At 37.2% G+C, this 23,615-nt stretch overlaps 2 protein-coding genes across 2 annotated transcripts; both read left to right on the top strand.

The window, feature by feature from the left end:
* The first annotated feature begins 263 nt into the window (after positions 1-263).
* LOC141639375 (uncharacterized) lies at positions 264-1,273 on the top strand. Its single transcript, XM_074448523.1, has 2 exons — positions 264-376; positions 535-1,273. Exons 1-2 carry the CDS (start codon positions 264-266, stop codon positions 1,271-1,273), a joined length of 852 nt encoding a protein of 283 aa, XP_074304624.1.
* Positions 1,274-16,816: 15,543 nt separating this feature from the next.
* Positions 16,817-20,118, top strand: LOC141639373 (WD repeat-containing protein GTS1). Its single transcript, XM_074448521.1, has 8 exons — positions 16,817-17,124; positions 17,242-17,452; positions 17,989-18,081; positions 18,729-18,803; positions 18,918-19,028; positions 19,207-19,298; positions 19,448-19,532; positions 19,625-20,118. Exons 1-8 carry the CDS (start codon positions 16,982-16,984, stop codon positions 19,985-19,987), a joined length of 1,173 nt encoding a protein of 390 aa, XP_074304622.1. The 5' UTR covers positions 16,817-16,981; the 3' UTR covers positions 19,988-20,118.
* The last annotated feature ends 3,497 nt before the right edge of the window (positions 20,119-23,615 follow it).

The following is a 23,615-nucleotide window of genomic DNA, read 5'->3' on the forward strand; positions in this document are numbered from 1 at the left end:
AAATCCCACCAAAACAAGTGGGATTTAATTTTCCCCCAAAAAAATGTCAGCTCAAAGTATAAAGAACCCAGTTGGATACACATTCACACCAAATCATCTCCTTACATTAGGGAGCTCATTCAATAACAAAGAAACAAAATTAAACTTTACAACTCCATAAATTACAAGAATCCAAAAAAAAAGTGCTGAAGTTAAAAAAAAATTACACGGTTTTTGTTCTTGAAATTACACAACTATCTTCAAAAAACTTAAACTTCATAGCCATGGTGTTCAAGTGTATGACAGAGGAATTGAGGACTGAAGTTGGCATCTACTTGCTTCAAAACACTAATGATAGGAAGCTTGGATTTGGTGCTATCAGAGAGGCAGCAGTAAGGTTTGGGTTGAGTGATAGAAGCATCTCAAACGTATGGAAACTTGCAAAAAAAAACTGAGGTTAGTAGGATAAAAACTTGATGTCAAGAGTGGAAGAATAGGCAATAAAAACAAGAAAAGAATACTACCAGACATTGAGCATATCAAGTCACTTGACAGTTCTAAAAGAAACACCGTGGAAAGGGTTTCTAAAAACCGTGGAGTTTCAGTTGGAATAGTCTATTCATGGTTGAATAAAGGTTTATTTAAGCCTCATTCAAGTCCATTACATCCCAAACTCAGTGACTTACACAAAGAACAAAGGCTAATGCATTCACTAAAGTCATTGGTGGTTAGACAACAAGTGCAAGAATTTCTAGATCTAAATTCAATCCCAGTCACTGAAATAATATTTGATGAGATGAGCAACACTATCCACATGGATGAGAAGTGGTTCTTCATAACCTCAGACAATGAAAAGGTGTATATAGTGGAAGGGGAGGAGCCTCCATATAGGAGCTACCAGTTAAAAAGGTTCATCACAAAGGTCATGTTCATGTGTGCAGTAACTAGGCCAATATTTGGAGCAGATGGGGAGTTAATATTTGATGGGAAAATAGGCATGTTTCCATTTAAACATGAAGTACTAGTAGCAAGGTCTAGCATAAATAGGCCAAGGGGGACAATGGAAACTAAGCCTATTGAATCAATCACAAAACAGGTTGTCAAAGATTGTCTAATTCATCAAGTTATACCAGCAATTAAGAGTGTGTGGCCAGACTTTTTAAGCAAGCATATTTACATTCAACAAGACAATGCAAGGCCACATATCAAGAATAACGACCCTGACTTTATGGTTGCTGCAAATTCAGATGGTTTTAATATTGAATTAGTCAAACTCACCAGATTTAAACTGTAATGACCTTGGTTATTTCAAGGCATTACAGTCATTGCAATCATCAAGAGCATCCAAAATAGTTGATGAACTAGTCAATGAAGTGATGCAAGCATTCATAGATTACAGTCCTACCAAACTCAACAACATATTCTTATCATTACAAGCAATCATGATTGATATTATGATGTGCAAGGGCCATAATAATTTTTTAATTCCACATATGGGAAAGGGTCATCTAGCTGCATTTGGTATGTTACCAAGGAATTGAATCGTTAATGAAGATTTGGTAAGAGAGTGCATTGAATATATGCAAGAACTAAGCAAGACACAAGGAATAGAACACCTAATGGATACACTAGGGTACAATGTAGAAGGTTAAGTTATTATGACAAATGGATTGTAAGGCATTGTCAAAGACAAGTGATGTAATATTGAGTTTAATGTTCATTTGAAACATCAGTTTCAAATGAACATTAAACTTCAGTTTACTTTTGGATGTAATGATCAGTTTAATGTTCATTTGAAACTTCAATTTCAAATGAACATTAAACTTCAGTTTCAATTGAAATCATATGTGTGTAGGGTAATATCCGTATAAGACCCTTTAAATTTAGGACTATAACGTAAATTTAACATGCGATTATCGTCATAAAACATAAATACAATAGAGAAACGATAAGGAACAAGAATCAACCTCGGGTCCTTTATGGTGCGGCGTAAAGAACAGAAATCAAACGAGATTCCCTCCTAATTGTTGCACCCAAGATTTGTCCGAGATATGCCCTTGTGCTAGAACGTGTTCTCCGATTGCCTTGCAATATTGGGAGAACTTGATGTGAGTTTTTCTCGAGATGTGAGATCTCAGTTTCAGAGAAAGCTTAATCTCCAAAACCCTAGTTTTTCTGTAAATGAAAATCGCTAGGTCAAAAGGAGAGGGAGCCTCTCCTTTTGTTACCTCGGTCCGCGGGTCATGAGAGGAGGGAGTGGGCTTTCCACTTTCTCCTCATTTAACTCGTGATCCGACTGATCCGACTCGTCTCGCTAAATGTATATGATGCGGTTTTTTATTATAAATCGTCATCGGTTATCGGCTATTAAAACATCAACTAATTATACGGGTTAGTTGAAATATTAATACATGTCCGACAAAGACGATATTGTATAATTATATTCAATATACATTTAATTAAATATAAAACGCTTATATTTAATTTTACGAATTAATGGTTAATTAATTCTTTAGCCCATGATATTTAATCCGTATTAAATATAATATCTCAACATCACATTTTTGACTAATTACTAGTCAAATAACTCGGACTAACTGGTTAGTCGATTTTTGGCATCTACATGTTGTATTTTCATACCGTCACGTCTCTCAAACGTATCCTATAGGTGTGACTTTTAGGGACCATTTGATCACCGCCATCAGTATGACAATAACGTCAAACTTATCTAGCAAGCCAACCGTTATTGATAAACGTGGATCAACCGATAATAATACCAAAAGTATGCCCTTTGATCCTTTTAGAGATTTATAAAACTAATCTGTTAAGGACACCAACCCCAACAAGCTCCCACTTGTCCGTACAAGTGTATGTGCAATGACGACGTTATCCGCACTAATCGGAGGACACAAGCTCCAACAAACTCCCACTTGTCCGTACAAGTGTATGTGCGATAACCGATTCTCATATTCATTTAAAATTTCTCCCACTCAATGTAAAACAATTTGCAGATCTGGATCCACAAAGGTCGTATTTTACAATCGATCCGTATCTAGAGTGGTTTCCCCGACTAGAGAGTAACTTAACCGATAAAACGAATCCGTATCCACCATGGCCATGCATTTCGATTCTGACTCCTCGAGTGGCCCCGAGAAATATCGAGTACGATAAAGGTGAATATTTCCTTCAACTCGACTCCTTCCGATCTAAGCAGGCATGAAATGACCCCAGAAAAAATCTACTTGGCCCCCTGTTACGGATGACCGTGAGAAAGAAACCAAAGTCACCCAAAATCGGCCTTAGTCTCAAGAGACAGTCGATAGTCAAAAGAATCGACTCTTAGGATCACCATGGAGGTCCTATCCACGACGGGGCACCGAATGTTATAAAACATTTAGGACTCCACGTCGATGTCACATTTGTGTCCTACGAAATATCCGTATAAATCGCCTCTGTGATTGGTCAGTCAACCGGTTGACTTATGGCTCGTTGAACCCACCATCAACCAACGTCACAAAATAATTGCCGAGTTATCAGCTCATGTGGGCAATTAAGGACCGAAAAGATATAATGTTCGTTCGGTTCACTTTGTGGTGTTCAAAATTTGTCGTACAAATCCACATGACAAACAAAATATATATATAAAATATCAAAACGATGATGTCGTATAGAGTACAAGAGAGAATGAATCTGATCCATAAAAGAGTACTACAATTTAGGAACACGTGTAATTCCCATGGAATTAACATGCCCTTCATGCTTATCTTGTCGTAATGCTTTAGTGAGAGGATCTGCTATGTTATCATCTGTAGCAATCTTTTCTATCACTACTTCCTTTTGCTCCACGTAATCCCGGATTAGATGAGCTTTCCGTTGTACATGTCAAGACTTGTTGCTAAACTTTGGCTCCTTAGCTTGGAAGATGGCACCACTATTGTCGCAATAGATGGTGATCGGGTCATTCGAACTAGGCACTACAGATAGCCCATGTAAGAATTGACGCATCCATATCGCTTCCTTTGTAAAGGTCGTAGAATTTTTTTGTTTGAACTCTTCCACATTAGCGCCATTAAGAGTAAAACGCAATCGAGATTTGAGTCATCTCGATGCGTTTGGAAGCTAGCATCTCGTAATCGGTTGCGCATAGCCTTTGTTCGCCTCCATAAGTCAATGCCCAATCTTTAAGGTACTTAAGAATGTTCTTTGAGCCATGCCAATGTGGTTCACCTGGATCTTTGTTGGAATCGACTTGTCATACTGATGCATATGCCACGGACGTGTGCATATGCATACATGATTGATCCTATTGCCGAAGCATAAGGAATCCGTGTCATGCGCTCTTTCTCTTCCGGTGTCTCGGTGCGAGACTTGCTCAAATGCACCCCTGGAGCCATAGGAAGGAACCCCTTCTTGGAGTTAGTCATTCTGAATCTCTCTAGGACCAATCGAGAGATAACATCCGTCGTGATCTATCTCGATAGATACGGATGCCTGCAATTCTTTGCGCCTCACCCGGATCTTTCATCCGGAAATGGTTTTTCAACCATACTTTCACCGAAGTTAAGAGAGGTATGTCATTCCCAATCAGGAGTATGTCATCGACATACAATATTAGGAAGACAATCTTGCTCCCACTCGACTTGATATAAAGACATGGTTCCTCGACCGATCGAGTAAATCCATTTTCTTTAATCACTTGGTCGAAGCGATGATTCCAACTCCGAGATGCTTGCTTAAGTCCATAAATGGAACGCTTAAGTTTGCACACTTTCTTAGGATGTAAAGGATCGATGAAACCTTCGGGTTGTACCATGTACAACTCTTCCTCCAAAAAGCCGTTTAAGAAGGCGGTTTTCACATCCATTTGCCAAATTTCATAGTCATGAAAAGCGGCGATCGCTAAGATAATCCGAATGGAACGCAGCATGACTACGGGTGCGAAAATTTCATCGTAGTGCAAACCTGGCACTTGGGTGAAACCTTTAGCAACTAGTCGTGCTTTATAGATATCTTGTTGACCTTCCACCGAATGCTTTATCTTGTAAAGCCATTTGCATTGAAGGGGACGAACCTTAGCAGGTAAGTCAACAAGATCCCATACGTTGTTCTCATACATAGAGTCCATCTCGGATTGCATGGCCTCAAGCCATAGCTTTGAGTCGGAACTAGTCATGGCACCTTTATAGGTTGCGGGTTCACTACTCGTTAAGAGTAGAACGTCATCTATGTCATGTTCCTCGACCATACCAATGTATCAGTCCGGAGGAATAGAGACTCTTCCCGACCTCCTAGGTTCCTCGGGAATGTTCACCGCAGCCGGGATTGAAGGAACAGGTTCCTCCAATGGTTGCTCGGTGTTTGGTTTGGAATCTCCGATGTCGAAGGTTCTATCACTCTTTGCATTCTCGAGAAATTCCTTCTCTAAGAATGTCGATTTTGGCCGCAACAAAGACACGTTGTTCGGTTGGCGAATAGAAGTAATGACCAAGTGTTCCTTTAGGATAACCTATAAAGTATGTCTTGACCGATCGCGGCCCGAGCTTATCCTCGTGTCTCCACTTGACATAAGCCTCGCAGCCCCAAACCCGTATAAAGGACAAGTTAGGGACCGTTCCCTTCCATAGTTCATATGGAGTCTTGTCAACAGATTTAGACGGACTTGATTAAGTATTAGAGCGGTGACAGAAGAGCATAACCCCACAATGAGTCGAAGGCAACACGGTGTGACTCATCATGGATCGAACCATATCAAGTAGTGTTCGATTTCTCCGTTCGGACACACCATTTTGCTGAGGTGTTCCAGGTTCGTAAGGCAATCCCACAGTCTTTAAGGTGTTGATCAAACTCGTGAGAAAGATACTCGCCACCACGATCCGAACGCAGTGTTTTAATCTTTCTACCCAATAGGTTACGTACCTATTCTGGTATTCCTTGAATTTCTCAAAGGATTCACTTTTGTGCTTCATTAAGTAGACATAGCCATATCTACTTAAATCATCCGTGAAAGTGATGAAATACCTATAGCCTTCTCGTGCGGTGATTGACATAGGACCACATACATCCGTGTGTATGAGCCCTAATAGGTAAAAGCGCATTCCAACACCTTTGAAGGAAATCCGAGTCATCTTACCGATGAGACATGATTCACACGTGCCAAATGATTGAAAATCAAAGGCCGAGATAGCTCCATGTTTGATGAGCTATTTTACGCGTTTCTCATTAATGTGTCCCATACTAAGCGTTGCCATAGATACGTTTGATCTTTGTCACCAACCTTTAACTTTTTATTCATTACGTGTAATATTTCCGTGGTCTGATCTAAAACATAAATTCCGTTCATGGAGACCGCCTTGTCAGTAAATCATATCGTGTAATGAGAAAATGCAAGTATTATTTTCTATTACAAATGAAAAACCAAGTTTATCAAGTGCGTAAACCGAAATAATGTTTTTCGAAAGACTAGGTACATAATAAGTCATATAATGACAACTCAAACCGCTAGGAAGTGGATCACATATGTCCCCTTTGAGAAGCCACTCTTGCTCCATTCCCATTTGAGTCCACCTCACCCTTTACGAGGGGTTCGATGTTTCGGAGCCCCCGCACATGATTACACAGATGAGAACCACAACAAGTATCAAGTACCCAAGTTCCGTAACTTGCGTGGTTAATCTCAATCATATGAATAAAAGTAGAAGAAGAGGAAGACATACCAACAGGTTTAAACGACCGCCTTTAAGTCCTCATGATAAATAAAGGACATGTGCGTCTCCAATGAGTCTTGTGGCAATGATGGCATTCCATGTTTTCATTCTTGCTCTTTGTCACGCCTGATGAGGTGCTCGACTCAAGGCCCACTCTTCGAACCCGACTTCTTGAACTTCGCCTTACCTCGCTAGGTTTGCCCGAGCTTTGCCCTTACCCTTCCCTTTATTTGACACAACGAGAACATCTTGTTTCATGCTCCCACTGAACTTCATGTCCTTTTCGGTCTGTACGAGGAGGGAGTGCAGTTCATGCGGAGTTTTCTTCAAATCATTCATATAGTAATTCGCTCTAAATTGCGAATAACCATCGTGGAGTGAGTGAAGTATGCGGTCGATAACAATGATGTTACGATTAAAGGTCTCAGTTTCTCGACATTCTCAATCATGCCGAGAATGTGTGGGCTAACCGGTTGGCCCTTCTCGAGTCTCGCATCAAAGAAGCGAGTGGTATGCTCATAGGTCACGATTCTCGGTGCTTTCGAGAATTCCTTGGTGAGCGTGGTGAAAATCTTGTTTGCACCATGGGCTATGAAGCGTTTCGGCAAATTGGGTTCCATTGCAAAAATGAGTACGTTTTTAATCGCACCCGCTTCCATACATAAATCATTAAACTTGGTGAAAAGCTCTAGCCGTGGGACCTGGGTTTGCGGGATGGGCTCTAAGAGATATTTGAGCTTCCGTCTAAAGCATTCCGTAATGCCGCCTCCCATCCGCGAAGTTTGATCCATCATTCTTGATCGAGTAGATCGATTCATCGATTCATGAAGATCAGAAGCCGGGACTCACGGTCCAATGTGGCACTTGGCATTGGGTTATCAGTAGAACCAGCCATTTGTTATTTGCAGTTTAATAAAACGTGATCTACTTTGAAAAAAAAAAAAAACAAAACGAAATAAGCAACTCATCGAGGTGATTTAAGTCTATTAAAAATTCATTTTAACATGTAGACTCTCGCACTTGCATAATTGATCTCCTCAAGAATGATACAAGTGATCCCAAGACTCAATTTCTGTAAATTGATAAGCCAACTGTTTAGCTAATTCTTACGGAAGAACTCTTGGTCGATAGATTTCCGTAAATCCTATCTATAGTCCACCATAGTCACAGGATCGTACAAGTGACCATAGTGTTGAGATAAAATAGGTCAATCGGTTCCAACCTACCCGACGTAGAAGGGGTCATATTATGCCTACCGACGAAGAAGGGACTCATTGGAGTTTGACCTATAAAGACCGTTCTCAATTTTTGTTTATACGAGGAAGATCCCATCAACCTAATTATAATTCATTTTAAGTGAACGAATAACTAGCGTCTGCGTGAATGAATCAATTTGGGTGATGGCTTAAAAAACGTGTGACATGAGAATGTCAATGAAAACTAACTCGTGACCTCTATATGTGTCAGTTTTCATGCAATTATTAGGTGGTTTGGTTTTTAGGCGGAATATGATGCATACTATCGTTACGATAAAATAAAAAATGAATGCAATACGTAAATAAAAATTCCTAGTGTGGCCTATCCTAGTAAAACAAAACATAAAACAACTTTGGAATCCACCGTTGGACCCGAGAAGCTTGTCTTGATGTTCCATCTTGATCCAAGTAGCGGGAGTGAGCATCCGGTCTCCATCTTTGATCTTCTCAAAATTATAATTTAAAATTACAAATATAAACCTATTTACATTCTAATTAAAACTGTAATTACAAGTGAAAAAAAACCAAAACGGAGATGCGAGATCTCAAAATACAACCAAGACCGTGTTCCATCATTACGGTAACACGTTCTACTAAGGCCACACTAAGTTACAACCGTTTGCAAAAATAAATAAATACGTAATAAAAGGCATTCAAGGCATTCAACAAAACGATAAATAAATGCATCAACTAAAAACAAATTCATTCGTGACATAATTCTGTAATTATGTTAAATTTATCCAAACCACCTTTTAATGATTAAAATTCATGTGATAAAACCGCTTCTATCAATTTAATTTTAATCTAATACAGTCCGTTACTTTAAATACACGTTAAAATAACTTAATGGTACGCGTGTGAACCGTTTCACAATCATAGCGAGTGTACAATATCCGTATAAAGTACATATTAAGGCCAAAAGAAAATTTAAAGCAAAAAGAATAAATTTTCAAAGCTGCCAGAACAAAAATCCCTCGATCCAGGGACACAGGTGCTCGATCGAGGAACAAAAGGGCTCGATCGATGAACGCAAGTCGATCGAGAGGGTTCCAAACAGAAAGTGCTCGATCGACTAAACCTGGTGGTCGATCGAGTACCTTTATCGACAAATCGCTTTCGATCGACGAGGACTTCTCGATCGAGAGGGTTTTAAAAGCAGGTCGATCGAAATCGCAAGGACTCGATCGAGTAAAAACATGACAGAAAAACCACTCGATCGAGTAAAAACCTGCTCGATCGAGTACAAAATTTCTGGAAAACCTAAACCCTCGTGAAAACAGTTTGTCGAGACAAAATCAATTGCAATTTTGATCAAAAACGCATCAAAACAAATTTAACAATTGACAAAACTTGACATATTGTTATAATCTCCGTATAAAATAACAATATGTAAAAGAACAAATCGAAAATCACACAAAACAACCGTGAAAAAAACATGTCACGGTTAAAAAAAAACAGCCGTGTAAACATGGCACGGTTTTCGAGACAAAACAATCGTTTCAAAATCGTTTTTATGAAAAATCACAATGAAAATTTACGTGGCCTCGCTCTGATACCACTTGTAGGGTAATATCCGTATAAGACCCTTTAAATTTAGGACTATAACGTAAATTTAACATGCGATTATCGTCATAAAACATAAATACAATAGAGAAACGATAAGGAACAAGAATCAACCTCGGGTCCTTTATGGTGCGGCGTAAAGAACAGAAATCAAACGAGATTCCCTCCTAATTGTTGCACCCAAGATTTGTCCGAGATATGCCCTTGTGCTAGAACGTGTTCTCCGATTGCCTTGCAATATTGGGAGAACTTGATGTGAGTTTTTCTCGAGATGTGAGATCTCAGTTTCAGAGAAAGCTTAATCTCCAAAACCCTAGTTTTTCTGTAAATGAAAATCGCTAGGTCAAAAGGAGAGGGAGCCTCTCCTTTTGTTACCTCGGTCCGCGGGTCATGAGAGGAGGGAGTGGGCTTTCCACTTTCTCCTCATTTAACTCGTGATCCGACTGATCCGACTCGTCTCGCTAAATGTATATGATGCGGTTTTTTATTATAAATCGTCATCGGTTATCGGCTATTAAAACATCAACTAATTATACGGGTTAGTTGAAATATTAATACATGTCCGACAAAGACGATATTGTATAATTATATTCAATATACATTTAATTAAATATAAAACGCTTATATTTAATTTTACGAATTAACTGGTTAATTCGCCTTAGCCCATGATATTTAATCCGTATTAAATATAATATCTCAACATCACATTTTTGACTAATTACTAGTCAAATAACTCGGACTAACTGGTTAGTCAGATTTGGCATCTACATGACTGTATTTTCATACCGTCACGTCTCTCAAACGTATCCTATAGGTGTGACTTTTAGGGACCAGTTGATCACCGCCATCTATATGACAATAACGTCAAACTTATCTAGCAAGCCAACCGTTATTGATAAACGTGGATCAACTGATAATAATACCGAAAGTATGCCCTTTGATCCTTTTAGAGATTTATAAGTCCTTGCACTAACTGTTAAGGACACCAACCCCAACAATGTGAAATGCAATGTTCAATTATAAGTTCCATTTTAAGTTCAGTTTTAAACTTAGTTTATGCAGACAGAAATGGTTCATGTTTAATTGAAAAAGAATAGAATAGACAGACATCAACTCAACCATATGCAGACATTGAAGACATATACTGGCATACACAAACGCTCAATTCAGTTTTAAGTTTAGAGTTATGTTAAGAATGAAAGTTCAGTGCATACAGAACTCAACAGTTGAATATCCAGATTGAAGTTTAGTTAAAGGAATAGACAGACATCAACTCTCAGGCTTAGTGTGCCCTCATCATTGAGTTGTGCCAAGTAATCAAGCCTCTTACATACACACACAATGAAGGTAGACCATGCTCAACAAATAATAACAGTAATGAGTAAGGCAACAATAAATAAAGCTCTCAAACCAGTAAGGAACAGTCATCAAAGAGCTCTCATACTGCAATTGAAATTGTTGAACACACACACCCATTCAAAGGTAGACCATATGGTGGCTTAACTACTTTAATATAATTGGCAATAACCTATACTTATACTTCCTCCATTCAACTCCAACATAATACCATACCTACTGCTCTCATACTATTAAGGTAAATTAATCATTGAGCAACATCAACTCTCAGGCATTGTTGGCCGCATCATTGAGTTGTATAAAGTATTAAAGCCTCCTATACATACACACAATGAAGGTAGACTATGCTCAACAAATAATAACAGTAATGAGTAAGGCAACAACCAATAAAGCTCTCAAACCATTAAGGAACAATCATCATTGAGCCCTCATACTGCAAATGAAATTGTTGAGCACACACACCCATTCATTTATATAGCATGTGGTGGCTTAAATACTTAAATTTAATGGCCACTTACCATTCAACTCCATAAATAATCTAAAAGCTCTCAAACCAATAAGGTTTTTTCATCACTGAGCAACACCAATCAGCAACCAAAAATAACAATCAACTCACCCCAAACAAGAAGACCCTCTCAGTCCAGTAAGGACCATTCATTGAGGTTCATGGAAAATCAGTACTACAAAGTAGATTAAATTGTTGTAAGCAATCAGACGTGTAACTGTAATGACATGACAATAACTCAAATGTAAGCAATGACAGTAATGACATTAACAATGATAGTAACAATGACAGTCACTCTGTAGCAATGAGACTAACAATGACAGTCACTCTGTAAGCAATGACAGTAACAATGACAGTCACTATGACAGTTGATAACAATGAGTAACAATAGCAAGGACAGTAACAATGACAGTCACTATGACAGTTGATAACAATGAGTAACAATGACAGTAACTAACACAACGAAGATATAAAAGCAACAAAATTAAAACAGAATGAAAACAAATGAGTAACAATGACAGTAACTAACACAACGAAGATATAAAAGCAACAAAATTAAAACAGAATGCAAACATTGTATACTGAAAGACAACCATAATCCTAGAACATATTCCTAACAACACTTAAATCCCAGCAGTCATAAACAATGAAATGTTCAAAAATCAATGAAATTAACAGTAAAAGGTTCAGATTCAGGAAATATACCTCCTACTTTGAAAATTTAAGAACCCTAGCAGTAAATCTCTTCTGATAAGCTTTGAATTTCTTCATGCTTGGTGATGGCGACTTATCCTCCACATATTCAACTTCTTTTTTCTCTTTATCAGGGCATTTTTTCCGCTTATCTTCCATTCTCTTCAAATAAGCGTTCGTATACTTTGTGCATGGTGTTTCTGGATCACCAGATCCACAACCCACTTCAGCCATAGGAGGAATACCAGGCTTCTCAGGGGACTCACGAACACAAACAAATCCATCATCGAACTGGATTTCCTCAACCCGAGTCCCTAAATCATAAGGCTCTAGAGAACCAGGAACAATCTGGTTAGGAGGAGGTGACTCAGGCCCAGATTCATCCTTTTCGTCATCTTCTTCTTCATTTTCTGATGATCCATATGCCCATACCATTCAAGAACGCATTAAAGACATTCATGACCACAGTTGGGAAGAGGAGGTGCCATAACGATCTAAGAAAAACACACAACGGAAGAAGTAGAATAAGGAGGATATTTGAAATAGGATGAAGAAAGTATAAATGTAAATGGAAAACACAAGAGATCTAGGGTTTCTGAAGATGAAAGAAAAGTTGATGGAGGCGGAATTAGAGAGAGGGAAAGAGAGGATGACTTTAGGGTTTCTGAAGATTCTAGAGAAGTTGAGAGAGTTATGGGAGAGGAGTAGTTGGGCTGATGGGGGATTGAATGAGAGGAGTGAGTTTAGGATTTTTTTTTTGAACGGATATAAGGGGGTATAGTGGGTTGGGTTAGTAAAATTTGGAGGGAAGGATAAGTGAGTGTGGATTGAGTTAGGGTTGTTAATTGGGCCAGATTAGAATTAGGGAGGGATTTGAGTATAATTGAGTATGGGCCAAGCAGTGACATTTGGTGTAAATAAGATAAAGCAATGAGGATAGAATTGTCATTTTTCTTGCTTTTTATAGAAAGTGGTAGAGTGGAATTGAATGGATGGAAATGGAAATATGGTAGATTGGAGTTGAATGGAGGAAGTATATAGGATAAGAGTTAATTCTGGTAAGAGCTTTGTTAATTTAATTATGAGGTTGAGTTGATTTTTATAGTGCACTAATTTCAACCAAAATATATTATAGGCCACCAAGTGACACAAGCTGGTATTGGAGAAAGTTGTGGCAAGTTAAAACCCTACTGGATAGTCCTTACCAGCAGGGAATTTGGTTAAACCAGAAGGGGAGAGAATACACAATTGCGAAAGGGTATGAGTTCCTTAGATGGAAGGGCGACAAAGTTAACTGGACAAAACTAGTTTGGAACAATTTGACAGTTCCAAAGCACAGTCTAGTGGCCTGGTTATATCAGCATAAAGCAATGAATACAAATGAAAGATTGCACAAAATAGGGATAACAACAGATATTACCTGCTACATCTGTGGAGATGGGATTGAGAACACGAATCACCTCTTCTTTGAATGTGAATATAGTGACAGAGTTGTGTGTTGCATAGAGAGCTGGATTAGGGTTAACTTACCTCGCAGTAGCATCCTTGATTGGAGATTGAAGATGAAAGGGGGCAAAAAGCACCAGGAGATGATTAATGCAATCATCAATGCGACGATCTATTGTATTTGGCGACAGAGAAACCTTTGCAAACACGAGGCTCAGGTACTCAGACCTACTAAGCTTGCGGGTGACATCCTTAAGGACATGAAAACTTGGTTCTCTAGCTTGATTCAAAGGAAGAGTGACATCGACAAGGATGAGATCGGGAAATTTTTGGGGAAGACATGAATCCTATTTTCTAGGGTTCATGTGTGAAGCAGATGACGATTTGTTTTTGTTGTTGAGAATCAGATAGGAATTTGGTCTTGTTGTAGGATCGGTCTTGGACTGATGTCGTTTCCTTTTGTTTTTGTCTATGCGTTTTGATGAAGCCCATTAGAATAATGGACTGACCCAAATGCATTGTATGATTACTTTTTTTATTTGAATGAATTACTTACATTTCATCAAAAAAATAAATAATTTGAACCAAAATAATATACTCTTAAGTCAATATTTTACCTCTACTTACACATGGTTAGATAGAGAATTAATGTCACTTTTTTTCTTTTCTTTTCTACCTTGTCCACTTGCACTATTTATGTTGACCACTTCGACGTTTACACCAATTCTCATTGAAGACGGACACTTTTCGTCACAAGCTGAAGACGGGCTAAATGTCGCCATTTTAACGACAAAATGTGACCATTTTAATGACAGATTATTATAGCTTAGGAATTTGTTCTGGTAACTTTTTAGATAAAATGGTTACATTTTCGTCTTAAATGGGTCACATTTTACCCCGTCTTCAGCTTGTGACAAAATGTACCTGTCACAAGCAAGACGCTTTGGGACGTTTATTAGTGAAAACAAAATACTCCCTCTTATTCACAATAAACTTCCATTTTCATTTTGACACAAAAATTAAGGAAACACACTATCCCAGCATATAAATAAATTTGGACCACACAAATATACTACCCCACCATACAATTAAAACCACATAAACAATTACCAAAAAAAGAAATAGGGAAGTTATTACGAATAGACGGAAAAGAAAATAGGGAAGTTTATATTGAATAAGAGAGAGTATATCACTTCTTTTATAATAAAAAGAACAAAATATATCACTTTTTTCATAACAAAACGAAAGTAATTTTTCATGGACACGTTTTACTCTTTCATAATTTTTTTCCCCATAATTTTTCCATTGTATACCTTTCTTTCTTTCAGAAAAGAAAATAAAATTTTGTCTTATCTTTTTTCTTTGGCAAATTAATCAAATGTAACCCATCGTCAATTATGCACTTTATTCAAACATTAGACAAGTACTTAATCTAATTTCATCAACAATACGTCAAATTTTTATACCAAAATCAACTAATTACAAATTCAAGTAAGTTAATTTTTACAATTAGGGTTTCATTCCAGAAGTGATGGTAGGTGGGGGCAGTACGATGGTCGGCGATGGTGGTAGGGACGAAAAGAGAAATTATGTGGACGAAGGGTGGTTGTTTGTGGGGGTAAGGAGGTAATTATTTGTGGGGAAGGTGGAAAGGGGCACGGGCTAGGGAGGTGGTCGGTAATGGGGGAGGCCGGGCGATTGAGTGGGCGGCGAGAGTGTGGCTGGCGGTGGGGTGGCTAATGCTGAGGAAAGGAGTGTTGAAAAGAATTAGGAAAAAAATGAGTAAAATAACAAGGGTAAAACACGTTCATGAAAGAAGCATAACCAAAAAAACTTGTAGTCCTTTTATTTTTCAAAACTAAAATTACATCAAATTTCACATTGATGCATTTTTTTTTGGGTAATGGTGGGTTGTATTTAAGCATTAAATATCTTCTAATTTGGATATTGATTTAGGAGTTAAGAACTAAATTACACATTAACCAACACAATTAATGTATATACTAGTATAGAGCCCGTGCTAAAGCACGGTATTTTAGAATGTTATATGTAGAAAACTTAACAATTAGAGCTAATAATAATAATATATAAATAAACTTTGAATTTTATTTGTAATTATCTACAATTGTTAATGTGAAAAAATACTAAGAATTAAAATAGAACGAATTTTACATTTTTACTCGGAATAAGTTTATGATTAAAAAAGATTTTATTTAATCTTATTTTTACGCATTTGAAGCATATAACTATTTTTGTAATTTTTGTTACAATATGCGGAGTAACAATTTAAACGGAGTAAAAAATTTAAAGAATGAAAAAGTGAAAAGCACACTGATTTTAATAATATGAGTAAAATCTGCATATGTTTTAAATATAAAATTTACGACATTTAAAATACATATAATTGACTAATGAGATAATAATGAATGAAATAAATTTGGCCCAACTATAGAAGTTGCGATGTTTGATAAGTCATATTTTTTCAATCAACAATTTCTAGTTAAAAGCATTGAGGCGGGAAAATTTTTTTCTTATTCTTTTAGTTTAGGGGATTAAGAATTTATTTCCTCTTTTATAAATACAAATTTCACTGGAAAAATGTAATACCTTTGTATTTTTATTTTACCCAAACATAAACCGTTCTCTTTTGTCATATTTTTTTCAACAACATCTTATGACTGAAGAGCATAGGCTATTATAAACAAAAATGGATACCTTTTATTTTCCAATAGGTCTCACTTGTGACAGATATATCCGTCACAAGCTTGTGACGGGTTAAGTATCACTCACATGGCAGATAAGACAAAAAGTAAAATGCATAGGGAATCACAAATGATTTATCTTTATCATCTCATATGGATTTTATTTAATCCGTCACAAGCTTGTGACAGATACCGGCCGTCTGAGAATTTTATGTTTATTTTTCGATAACAAAAATCACCTTAAACAACACTCGAAAATACATTAAAAACCAAAGTGGCTTGGGTGTAGTGGTGCGCGGGAGTGCCTCAAAGCGTTGAAATATTCAGCGAACTGCGAGGTCCCGGGTTCGATGCCCTACACGGGAGCACTGAGGTATTTGCACGGTGGCCCTTTGGGGTCTGTTAAACGAGGTGCCGACTTTCCGTGCTGTCGCGTATCCTCGCGGTTTGGGCTCTCCGGACTCCTCTTTATGATCTCTGGTGTTCTGTACACTCGCCATAGTCCCGACTAGGCGGATCCTTTAAAGATTGAAAGGAAGCCATTTCCCCGTTTCAAAAAAAAAGAAAAAAAAGGAAAATACATTAAAAAGCGTCTCTATAGTACATGCTCCTATTCCACTGAAATCCAACATATGGTAGAAGTTATAGGTCAAAACCCTAATTACTTGTCCATCCATACGCTTCACACAAACAATAAACCAAAACCCTCTTTTCCATCCCCCAAACATTCACCCGCCATTGTTACACCTTTCACAAAAAGACACCTTTTTATTAAAAATGGAAGCTTCAGAAATGGAAGTAGAAGAACACTCTACAGCAACCACGACCTCTCCATCAACATCATCATCCAAGCGTTACGCTCTCAAAAACTCCATTCAAACTAACTTCGGCGATGATTACATCTTCCAAATCACCCCCAAGTAATCCCCCTAATTACTAATTAGGCTTTTCTAATTCTGTAATTATGTTCAACTAGTTGATTAGTTGTTTGATTGATTGGATTTGTTGATTGTTTGTGTGTTGTTTTGGATGTGAAGGGATGATTGGTCGGCAATGGCGGTATCGTTGTCGAATAATGCGGTGAAATTATATTCGCCGGCGACGGGGCAGTATTTGGGGGAGTGTAGAGGTCATACTTCTACTATTAACGAAATCGCTTTTGGCGATTCTTCAACTGATTCTTCACTCTTGCATTCTTGCTCTTCTGATGGTACTATTCGAATTTGGGATTCTCGAACTTTCCAACAGGTTGATTTTCGCTTGTCTACACTAGTTTTTTGGTGTTTGTGCATTCTGAATTGTGTAATTTTAGCTTAGTTGAGCTTCATATGATGCTACATTGTCCGCTTTTCGGCTTATTGGAGCAAATTAGAGTGAAAATGAATCCTGTTTAGTTTCTCATGTACTGATTTTGTGCAAAGCTACTTGTTACTTGAGCTGCTATGACTGTTTTTGTCGTGCACTCGTGCTCTTACACATCCGTTAAATTTGTGCCACTCTAGTTTTAAGCAAGTAGACATTGGCATCAGTGGTTGTGGGAATTGGTAGTGATGATGTTTTCCTTTCTGGTACTAATAGCTGAGACTCAATTTGAATTACTGCTTGCCTTTGTAACCTAGTTTCAGCTAGGTTACTTTAGTGCAGTAGATTGTTTTTCATGTTAAACGTAAACCTGTGGTCAAAGGTAATAGCTTTAAATTAATTGACAGTGTAAACGGTGAAGTTTTTTCTTCAGTTATAAATGGTGTATTTCAAATTGTTTATAACAGGTGTTTATGATGTAGGTATCGGTGTTACATGCCGGTCCTTCTCAAGAAGTGTTTAGTTTCTCTTTTGGCGGAGCGAACAATCTTCTTGCAGGTGGTTGTAAAGCAAAAGTATGTACACGATATATTCTAATTCATCAATGATTATCATAAATTCTTTACCTTGGTGCATAAAGAAAACCCTCGTCAGGGCCTAAAATGTGTTCTTATTGAGGTCTGCCAAATTACATCTCAGTAGCTGTTCACATGTGTGTATCTCGTGGAATCCAAATATATAACAGATGCATTTTTTAAGTATAATGAACGTATATTCTGTTATGAAGACGATTATGGTCCTTTAGTAACTATGACTCACTCAAATATCTATACATTTTGCTAAAGGCGTAGGAGCTAGTGGGGTCTTGATACCCCACATCTTTCCGGACAAATAACATTTTTTATTGTTAAATTTGTTTGATTTGAAAATTTGATGCCTATAAAACACTATACCAAAAAGAAACATAAAATTACATTGAAACTGACCTCACACTAGTAATTCTGGCTATGCCACTGGCTAGAGGTGAGGGAGTGGTTTTTGAAGGTTGATGATGTGGATTCTGTAAAAATGCCATCTGGACAGGGCGCACGACAATGAGTGCTCTTGACAGACAGCTTAATTTCTATCCGTGTTCTTCAAAATGATGCTATTGTTGCATATCTCATTCTCATCAGTTCAATCAAGAACAAATCAGGCATGTTGTTCATACTATCTGATGCAGGTGTTGCTATGGGATTGGAGGAACAAAAAGCAAGTTGCATGCTTGGAAGAATCTCACACTGAAGATGTTACTCAGGTTAGAAAGCGAGCTACAAGTACTGGAAGATGATAGCTCCATCCCGTATTATCCTTCTTAGATTCACCACTGGTTGATTTTCTTTGTTGCTGATTAGCATTTTGATTTTACTAGGTCCGTTTTATTCCTGGCTCTCAAAACAAGCTTCTGTCCGCCTCCGTCGATGGTTTAATGTGCACCTTTGACACTACAGGAGACATAAATGACGATGACCATCTGGAATCAGTGAGTCAACTGGACTGTCTCTTTGCTCCCCTTTCTTTTGTCACTTTCATTATTTACATCAAGAATATCACTTCCCCTGCAACAAGCCTACAATGTCACATGCGCAGTATGGGTTTTATTTCCACTAAAATGGAGTTATGATGAGTAGATGTTGAATTGTTTATCTTGTGACATGTAGGTGTTGAATGTTGGTACATCGATTGGGAAAATTGGTTTCTTTGGGCAAAGCAATGAAAAGCTATGGTGTCTTTCTCATATCGAAACCCTAAGGTATTGGTGAAAGGTTATCCAGATTATTCTGTTTTTATTTCCGTTACAGTGCCGAGCTTACCCGGCCCCCTATTCCCCTGCTGCTGTTGCTTATTTTAAATTTTGAGCACGTTTCTTTTCTATGTATTGACATTGAAATCTGATTTTAGCATCTGGGACTGGAAAGAAGAAAACATTATAGCTGATTTCCAAGAAGCTCGTTCAATGGCTTCAAATGGCTGGACCCGAGATGATGTAATCTATTATGTTTTGACTTGGACAAAGAGTACATACTAAAAGATTAGCCGTATTTTCATGTAACTAGGGAATGTTGATTTTATTTGCAGATTGATTACTTCATCGATTGCCACAGCTCTTCTGAAGATGATCGGTTATGGGTTATCGGTGCCACAAATGCAGGGACCATTGGTTACTTCCCAGTAAATTATATTAATGCTCGAGCTGTTGGTTCCCCAGAAGCTATCCTTGAGGGTGGACATGCTGGCGTTGTTAGGAGTATTGTACCCACATCCAAGTTGTCTAAACAATATGTCAGCAAAAGTATATTTGGGTGGAGTGGCGGGGAGGATGGTCGATTATGTTGTTGGTTGTCTGATGAGACTTGCGATGTGAACCGTGCGTGGATATCAAGTACTCTGGCACTCAAGCCGACAAAAACTCGCAAGAAAGTTAGGCATCAACCTTATTAGTGATCAAGGGGCTGTTATTTCGTGTTTTATCCCTATTAGTCCTTGCTGAGGTGGTGTACTTCTAGTTTTACCTGTTTACTGTGTAAAACGCTTTCTTTTATCAAAAATTTTATCCAATCGTTTCACCTGAAGCTCAGTATGGATTATGGACGGTAAATCAATTATTTGGAGTCTATTAATCTTTTTGGCAAGGGTTGTCGCAGAAAGTTTGACAGGAAGTAAAGGTGAAGAACAATGAGAACGAACCAGCACAGAAAAGATTTAAAGTTTATTTATTTATTTATTTTTTAATTTTTTTTTTTTGGCAAGATAGATTCAAGTTAAACTAACAATATTCTTGCTTCTGTGTACCGAGTATTATGGATTTCACAAATTCTCATTTAAGACGGAGTATTCACTTGCTGTTTTAAGTTTAAGACGGACAAATAGCTATCATTTTCATAAATAAGACAAAAAAAAAAGCCTTATCTTTATCTATGCAGGTATTATGTATTTGACCTGTTTTAATCTTAAAACGGATAGAAAGACTTGTTTGATGGATTTATGGGGTATCACTTGTACCTGAACGGATCTTCTCCTCTTGAACTTTATCAATGACCTAAAAATCATAAGCACAATAAGCATCCCAGGTAACATCAAACCACCCCTAGAATTTTGAAAAAAATTACTCCCTCCTATTTCATTTGTTATCCCGTTTTTTTCTATCTAATTTCAGTTTTGTTAAACTCTTTCTTTTTTTTTGGATAACTTTACGTGGTTAAAAGTTAATTTAACATGGAGTCAAATGTATTATGTGATCCAAATTAATTCACTTATAGTTCTTGTGCTTAAGAGAAAGGGGAACAACAATAAAATAGGAGGGACCGAGGGAGTATAATTTAAAAAGGGATCAATTGGTCTCCCTTGAAACGGGTTACCATTTGTGGCGGATATTTTGTGAGTTAAAATGGTAACAAAATGGGTTAGTGGAGAAAGAGGACCACATGAATAGTGTTGCAGAGAGAGAAAAAGTGGGTACTTTGGCCCTGTTCTTTTGGACTTAAAGTCACTTAATTTAAGTTAACTTCAGATCCTATAAGTTCAGTTCAGTTCAGATCCTATAAGTTCAGTTCAGATCATATAAGTTCAGTTCAGTTCAGATTCTATAATTTCAGTTCATTTCAGATCCTATAAGTTCAGTTCAGATCCTATAAGTTCGATTGATTGATTCGATTCAAATCCTATAAGTTCGATTCGAGATCCTATAAGTTCGATTCGATTCGATTCGAGATCCTATAAGTTTAGTTAAGTTCGAGATCCTATAAGTTCGATTAAGTTCGAGATCCTATAAGTTCGATTCGGATCCTATAAGTTCGATTCGATTCGATTGATTCGAGATCTTATAAGTTCGATTCGATTCGAGATCCTATAAGTTTCAGTCCAAAAGAACAGGGCCTTTGTGAGGTAAAATGGTATCCGTCACTCAAGAGTGACGGATATGTGCCGTCACAAACAAGAATTTGTGAAAATGGATATTCTACATGGTACCCCTCAATTTTTCGATTTTCAACATGGTACCCCTCCACTTTTTAAAACATACATGATACCCCTTATTGTTGTCATTATCACTAAGTGTACTCCTAAACTTTATTTTCCATCAATTAAACTCGGTTTTAGGCGTTAGGTAATGACTTGGACGTATAACCAAACTTGTCATTTATTATCCAATGACATGACTCTAGTAGGCTCAATATCCATCTCGATCCTAATATTTATTGATATATATGGGCTAAAAAAATTTGACAAAAAATTTATTGATTCCTTGCCAAATTATCACGTCCAAAGATGGATACCTTTTGTCATGTGATGATAAATGACAAATTTGTTTACGTGTCCAAGTAATCACATAACGCCTAAAACTGAGTTTAATTGACGGAAAATAAAGTTTAGGGGTAAACTTAGTGATAATGACAACAATTAGGGGTACCATGTATGTTTTAAAAAATGTAGGGATACCAAGTAGAAAGTCAAAAAATTGAGGGATACCATATAAAATATCCCATTTAAAAAAGACGGATTTTTAGCACGGTACAAGCCCATAATTAGCTTAATCTTGTTTTCCTTAAAAAGTCTTCAATAATGTTTCCTCCGTCATAGCCAATTGTTATCGTTTTTAATCTTTTTAGGAGTATTTTAATCAAAACAAAAACGCAAACAATTGGACAGGAGGGAGTCCAGTGCAATTTGAGAGCGATGGAACACCTTTTATTTTAATTATTAAAACAGGTGCATACTACGTTATGCAACACATATTTGCTATACACAAATTCTCACTATAGACGGGAGATATCCGTCTATTGTTATAGACGATCAAATATTCATCCACTTTAACCATAAGACAAACAATAAGTTGTATGGTGAAGCTAAAAAATATCACTATGTTAAGCATATTTGACCCATCTTTCATTTTAAACGGATATATCCGTCTATAATAAGACTAATTGTTGGCTATTTATTTTAGTCATATATTGGTCAAATATCGGCCATATTGGTCAAGTAACAGCCTAATCTCAGGGAAAAGTGACAATTAGTCCCGAGTGTCTTCCGGTGGTTCTTCCACAAATAACATTATACCTCCAGTGGTACAATAGCATCATACAATCAAGTTATATCTTATCGAGCTTATGTGTAATTTTTTTTAGCTTTCTTAAAGTTAATTTTTTTTTTATGTTTGAGTGAGTGAATTCAGAAATTTTATGGTATAGCTCGACTTCTTTAAAACAAAACTCGAAAAATTTATTATATAACTCGGGTTCTAGAGCATACAACTGGGTACAACTGGTTGTAGGATCTATTAACTGTGGTTTTTCTAGTTTACATTTTTTTTTGAATGAATAGAACATTAAAGTAAATTAAATAATTAACATTGACAAAGTGATAATTAAAAAATCAATTACTCTCACTATAGATGGGTATATCCGTCTAAAGTGAAAGACGAGTCAAATATGTTTAAAATGATGACATTTTTGGGCCCCACCATAAAACTTGTTGCTTAGTCTTATGCTTAAAGTGGGTGAATATTTATCCCGTCTATAACTATAGACGGATATCTTCCGTCTATAGTGAGAATTTGTACAAAAAAATACTTGAGAAATTGTTCACTCTTTGATCATAAGCCAAATTCAGTGTCTTTTTGGCAATGGCATAAGTTTATGAGTCTTCGAAATCTTTTTAGAAAAGGACTGAGATGGCAGGTAGGTAATGGTAGCAACAATAAGTTTTGGTCTGATAATTGGGTTTTTGCACACCCACTCACCAACAGTTTGGTTAATGATGATAGTAACCGTGATCTTAATCTTTTGATTAAAGATTTCATAACCTCTGACAAACATTGGGATGTTTGTAAATTATCCAATTTAGTGAATAACGATATTGTGAACCTGATTACTAACATTCCACTGTCACCTAATGATATTCCAGATACCCTCACTTGGGGGCTGTCAGTGGAGGAAAATTTCTCTACCAGAATAGCAACTTGGTTACCACAAGGTTTGTTTGATCAAGTTCTTGACAAATGTGAATTTCAATGAATTTGGAAATTGGACATTCCTCCAAAGTTGAAATTTTTTTCTTTGGAAAGCATGTGTTG

The sequence above is a fragment of the Silene latifolia genome, unplaced genomic scaffold, assembly GCF_048544455.1.
Source record: "Silene latifolia isolate original U9 population unplaced genomic scaffold, ASM4854445v1 scaffold_358, whole genome shotgun sequence".
Lineage (NCBI taxonomy): Eukaryota > Viridiplantae > Streptophyta > Magnoliopsida > Caryophyllales > Caryophyllaceae > Silene > Silene latifolia.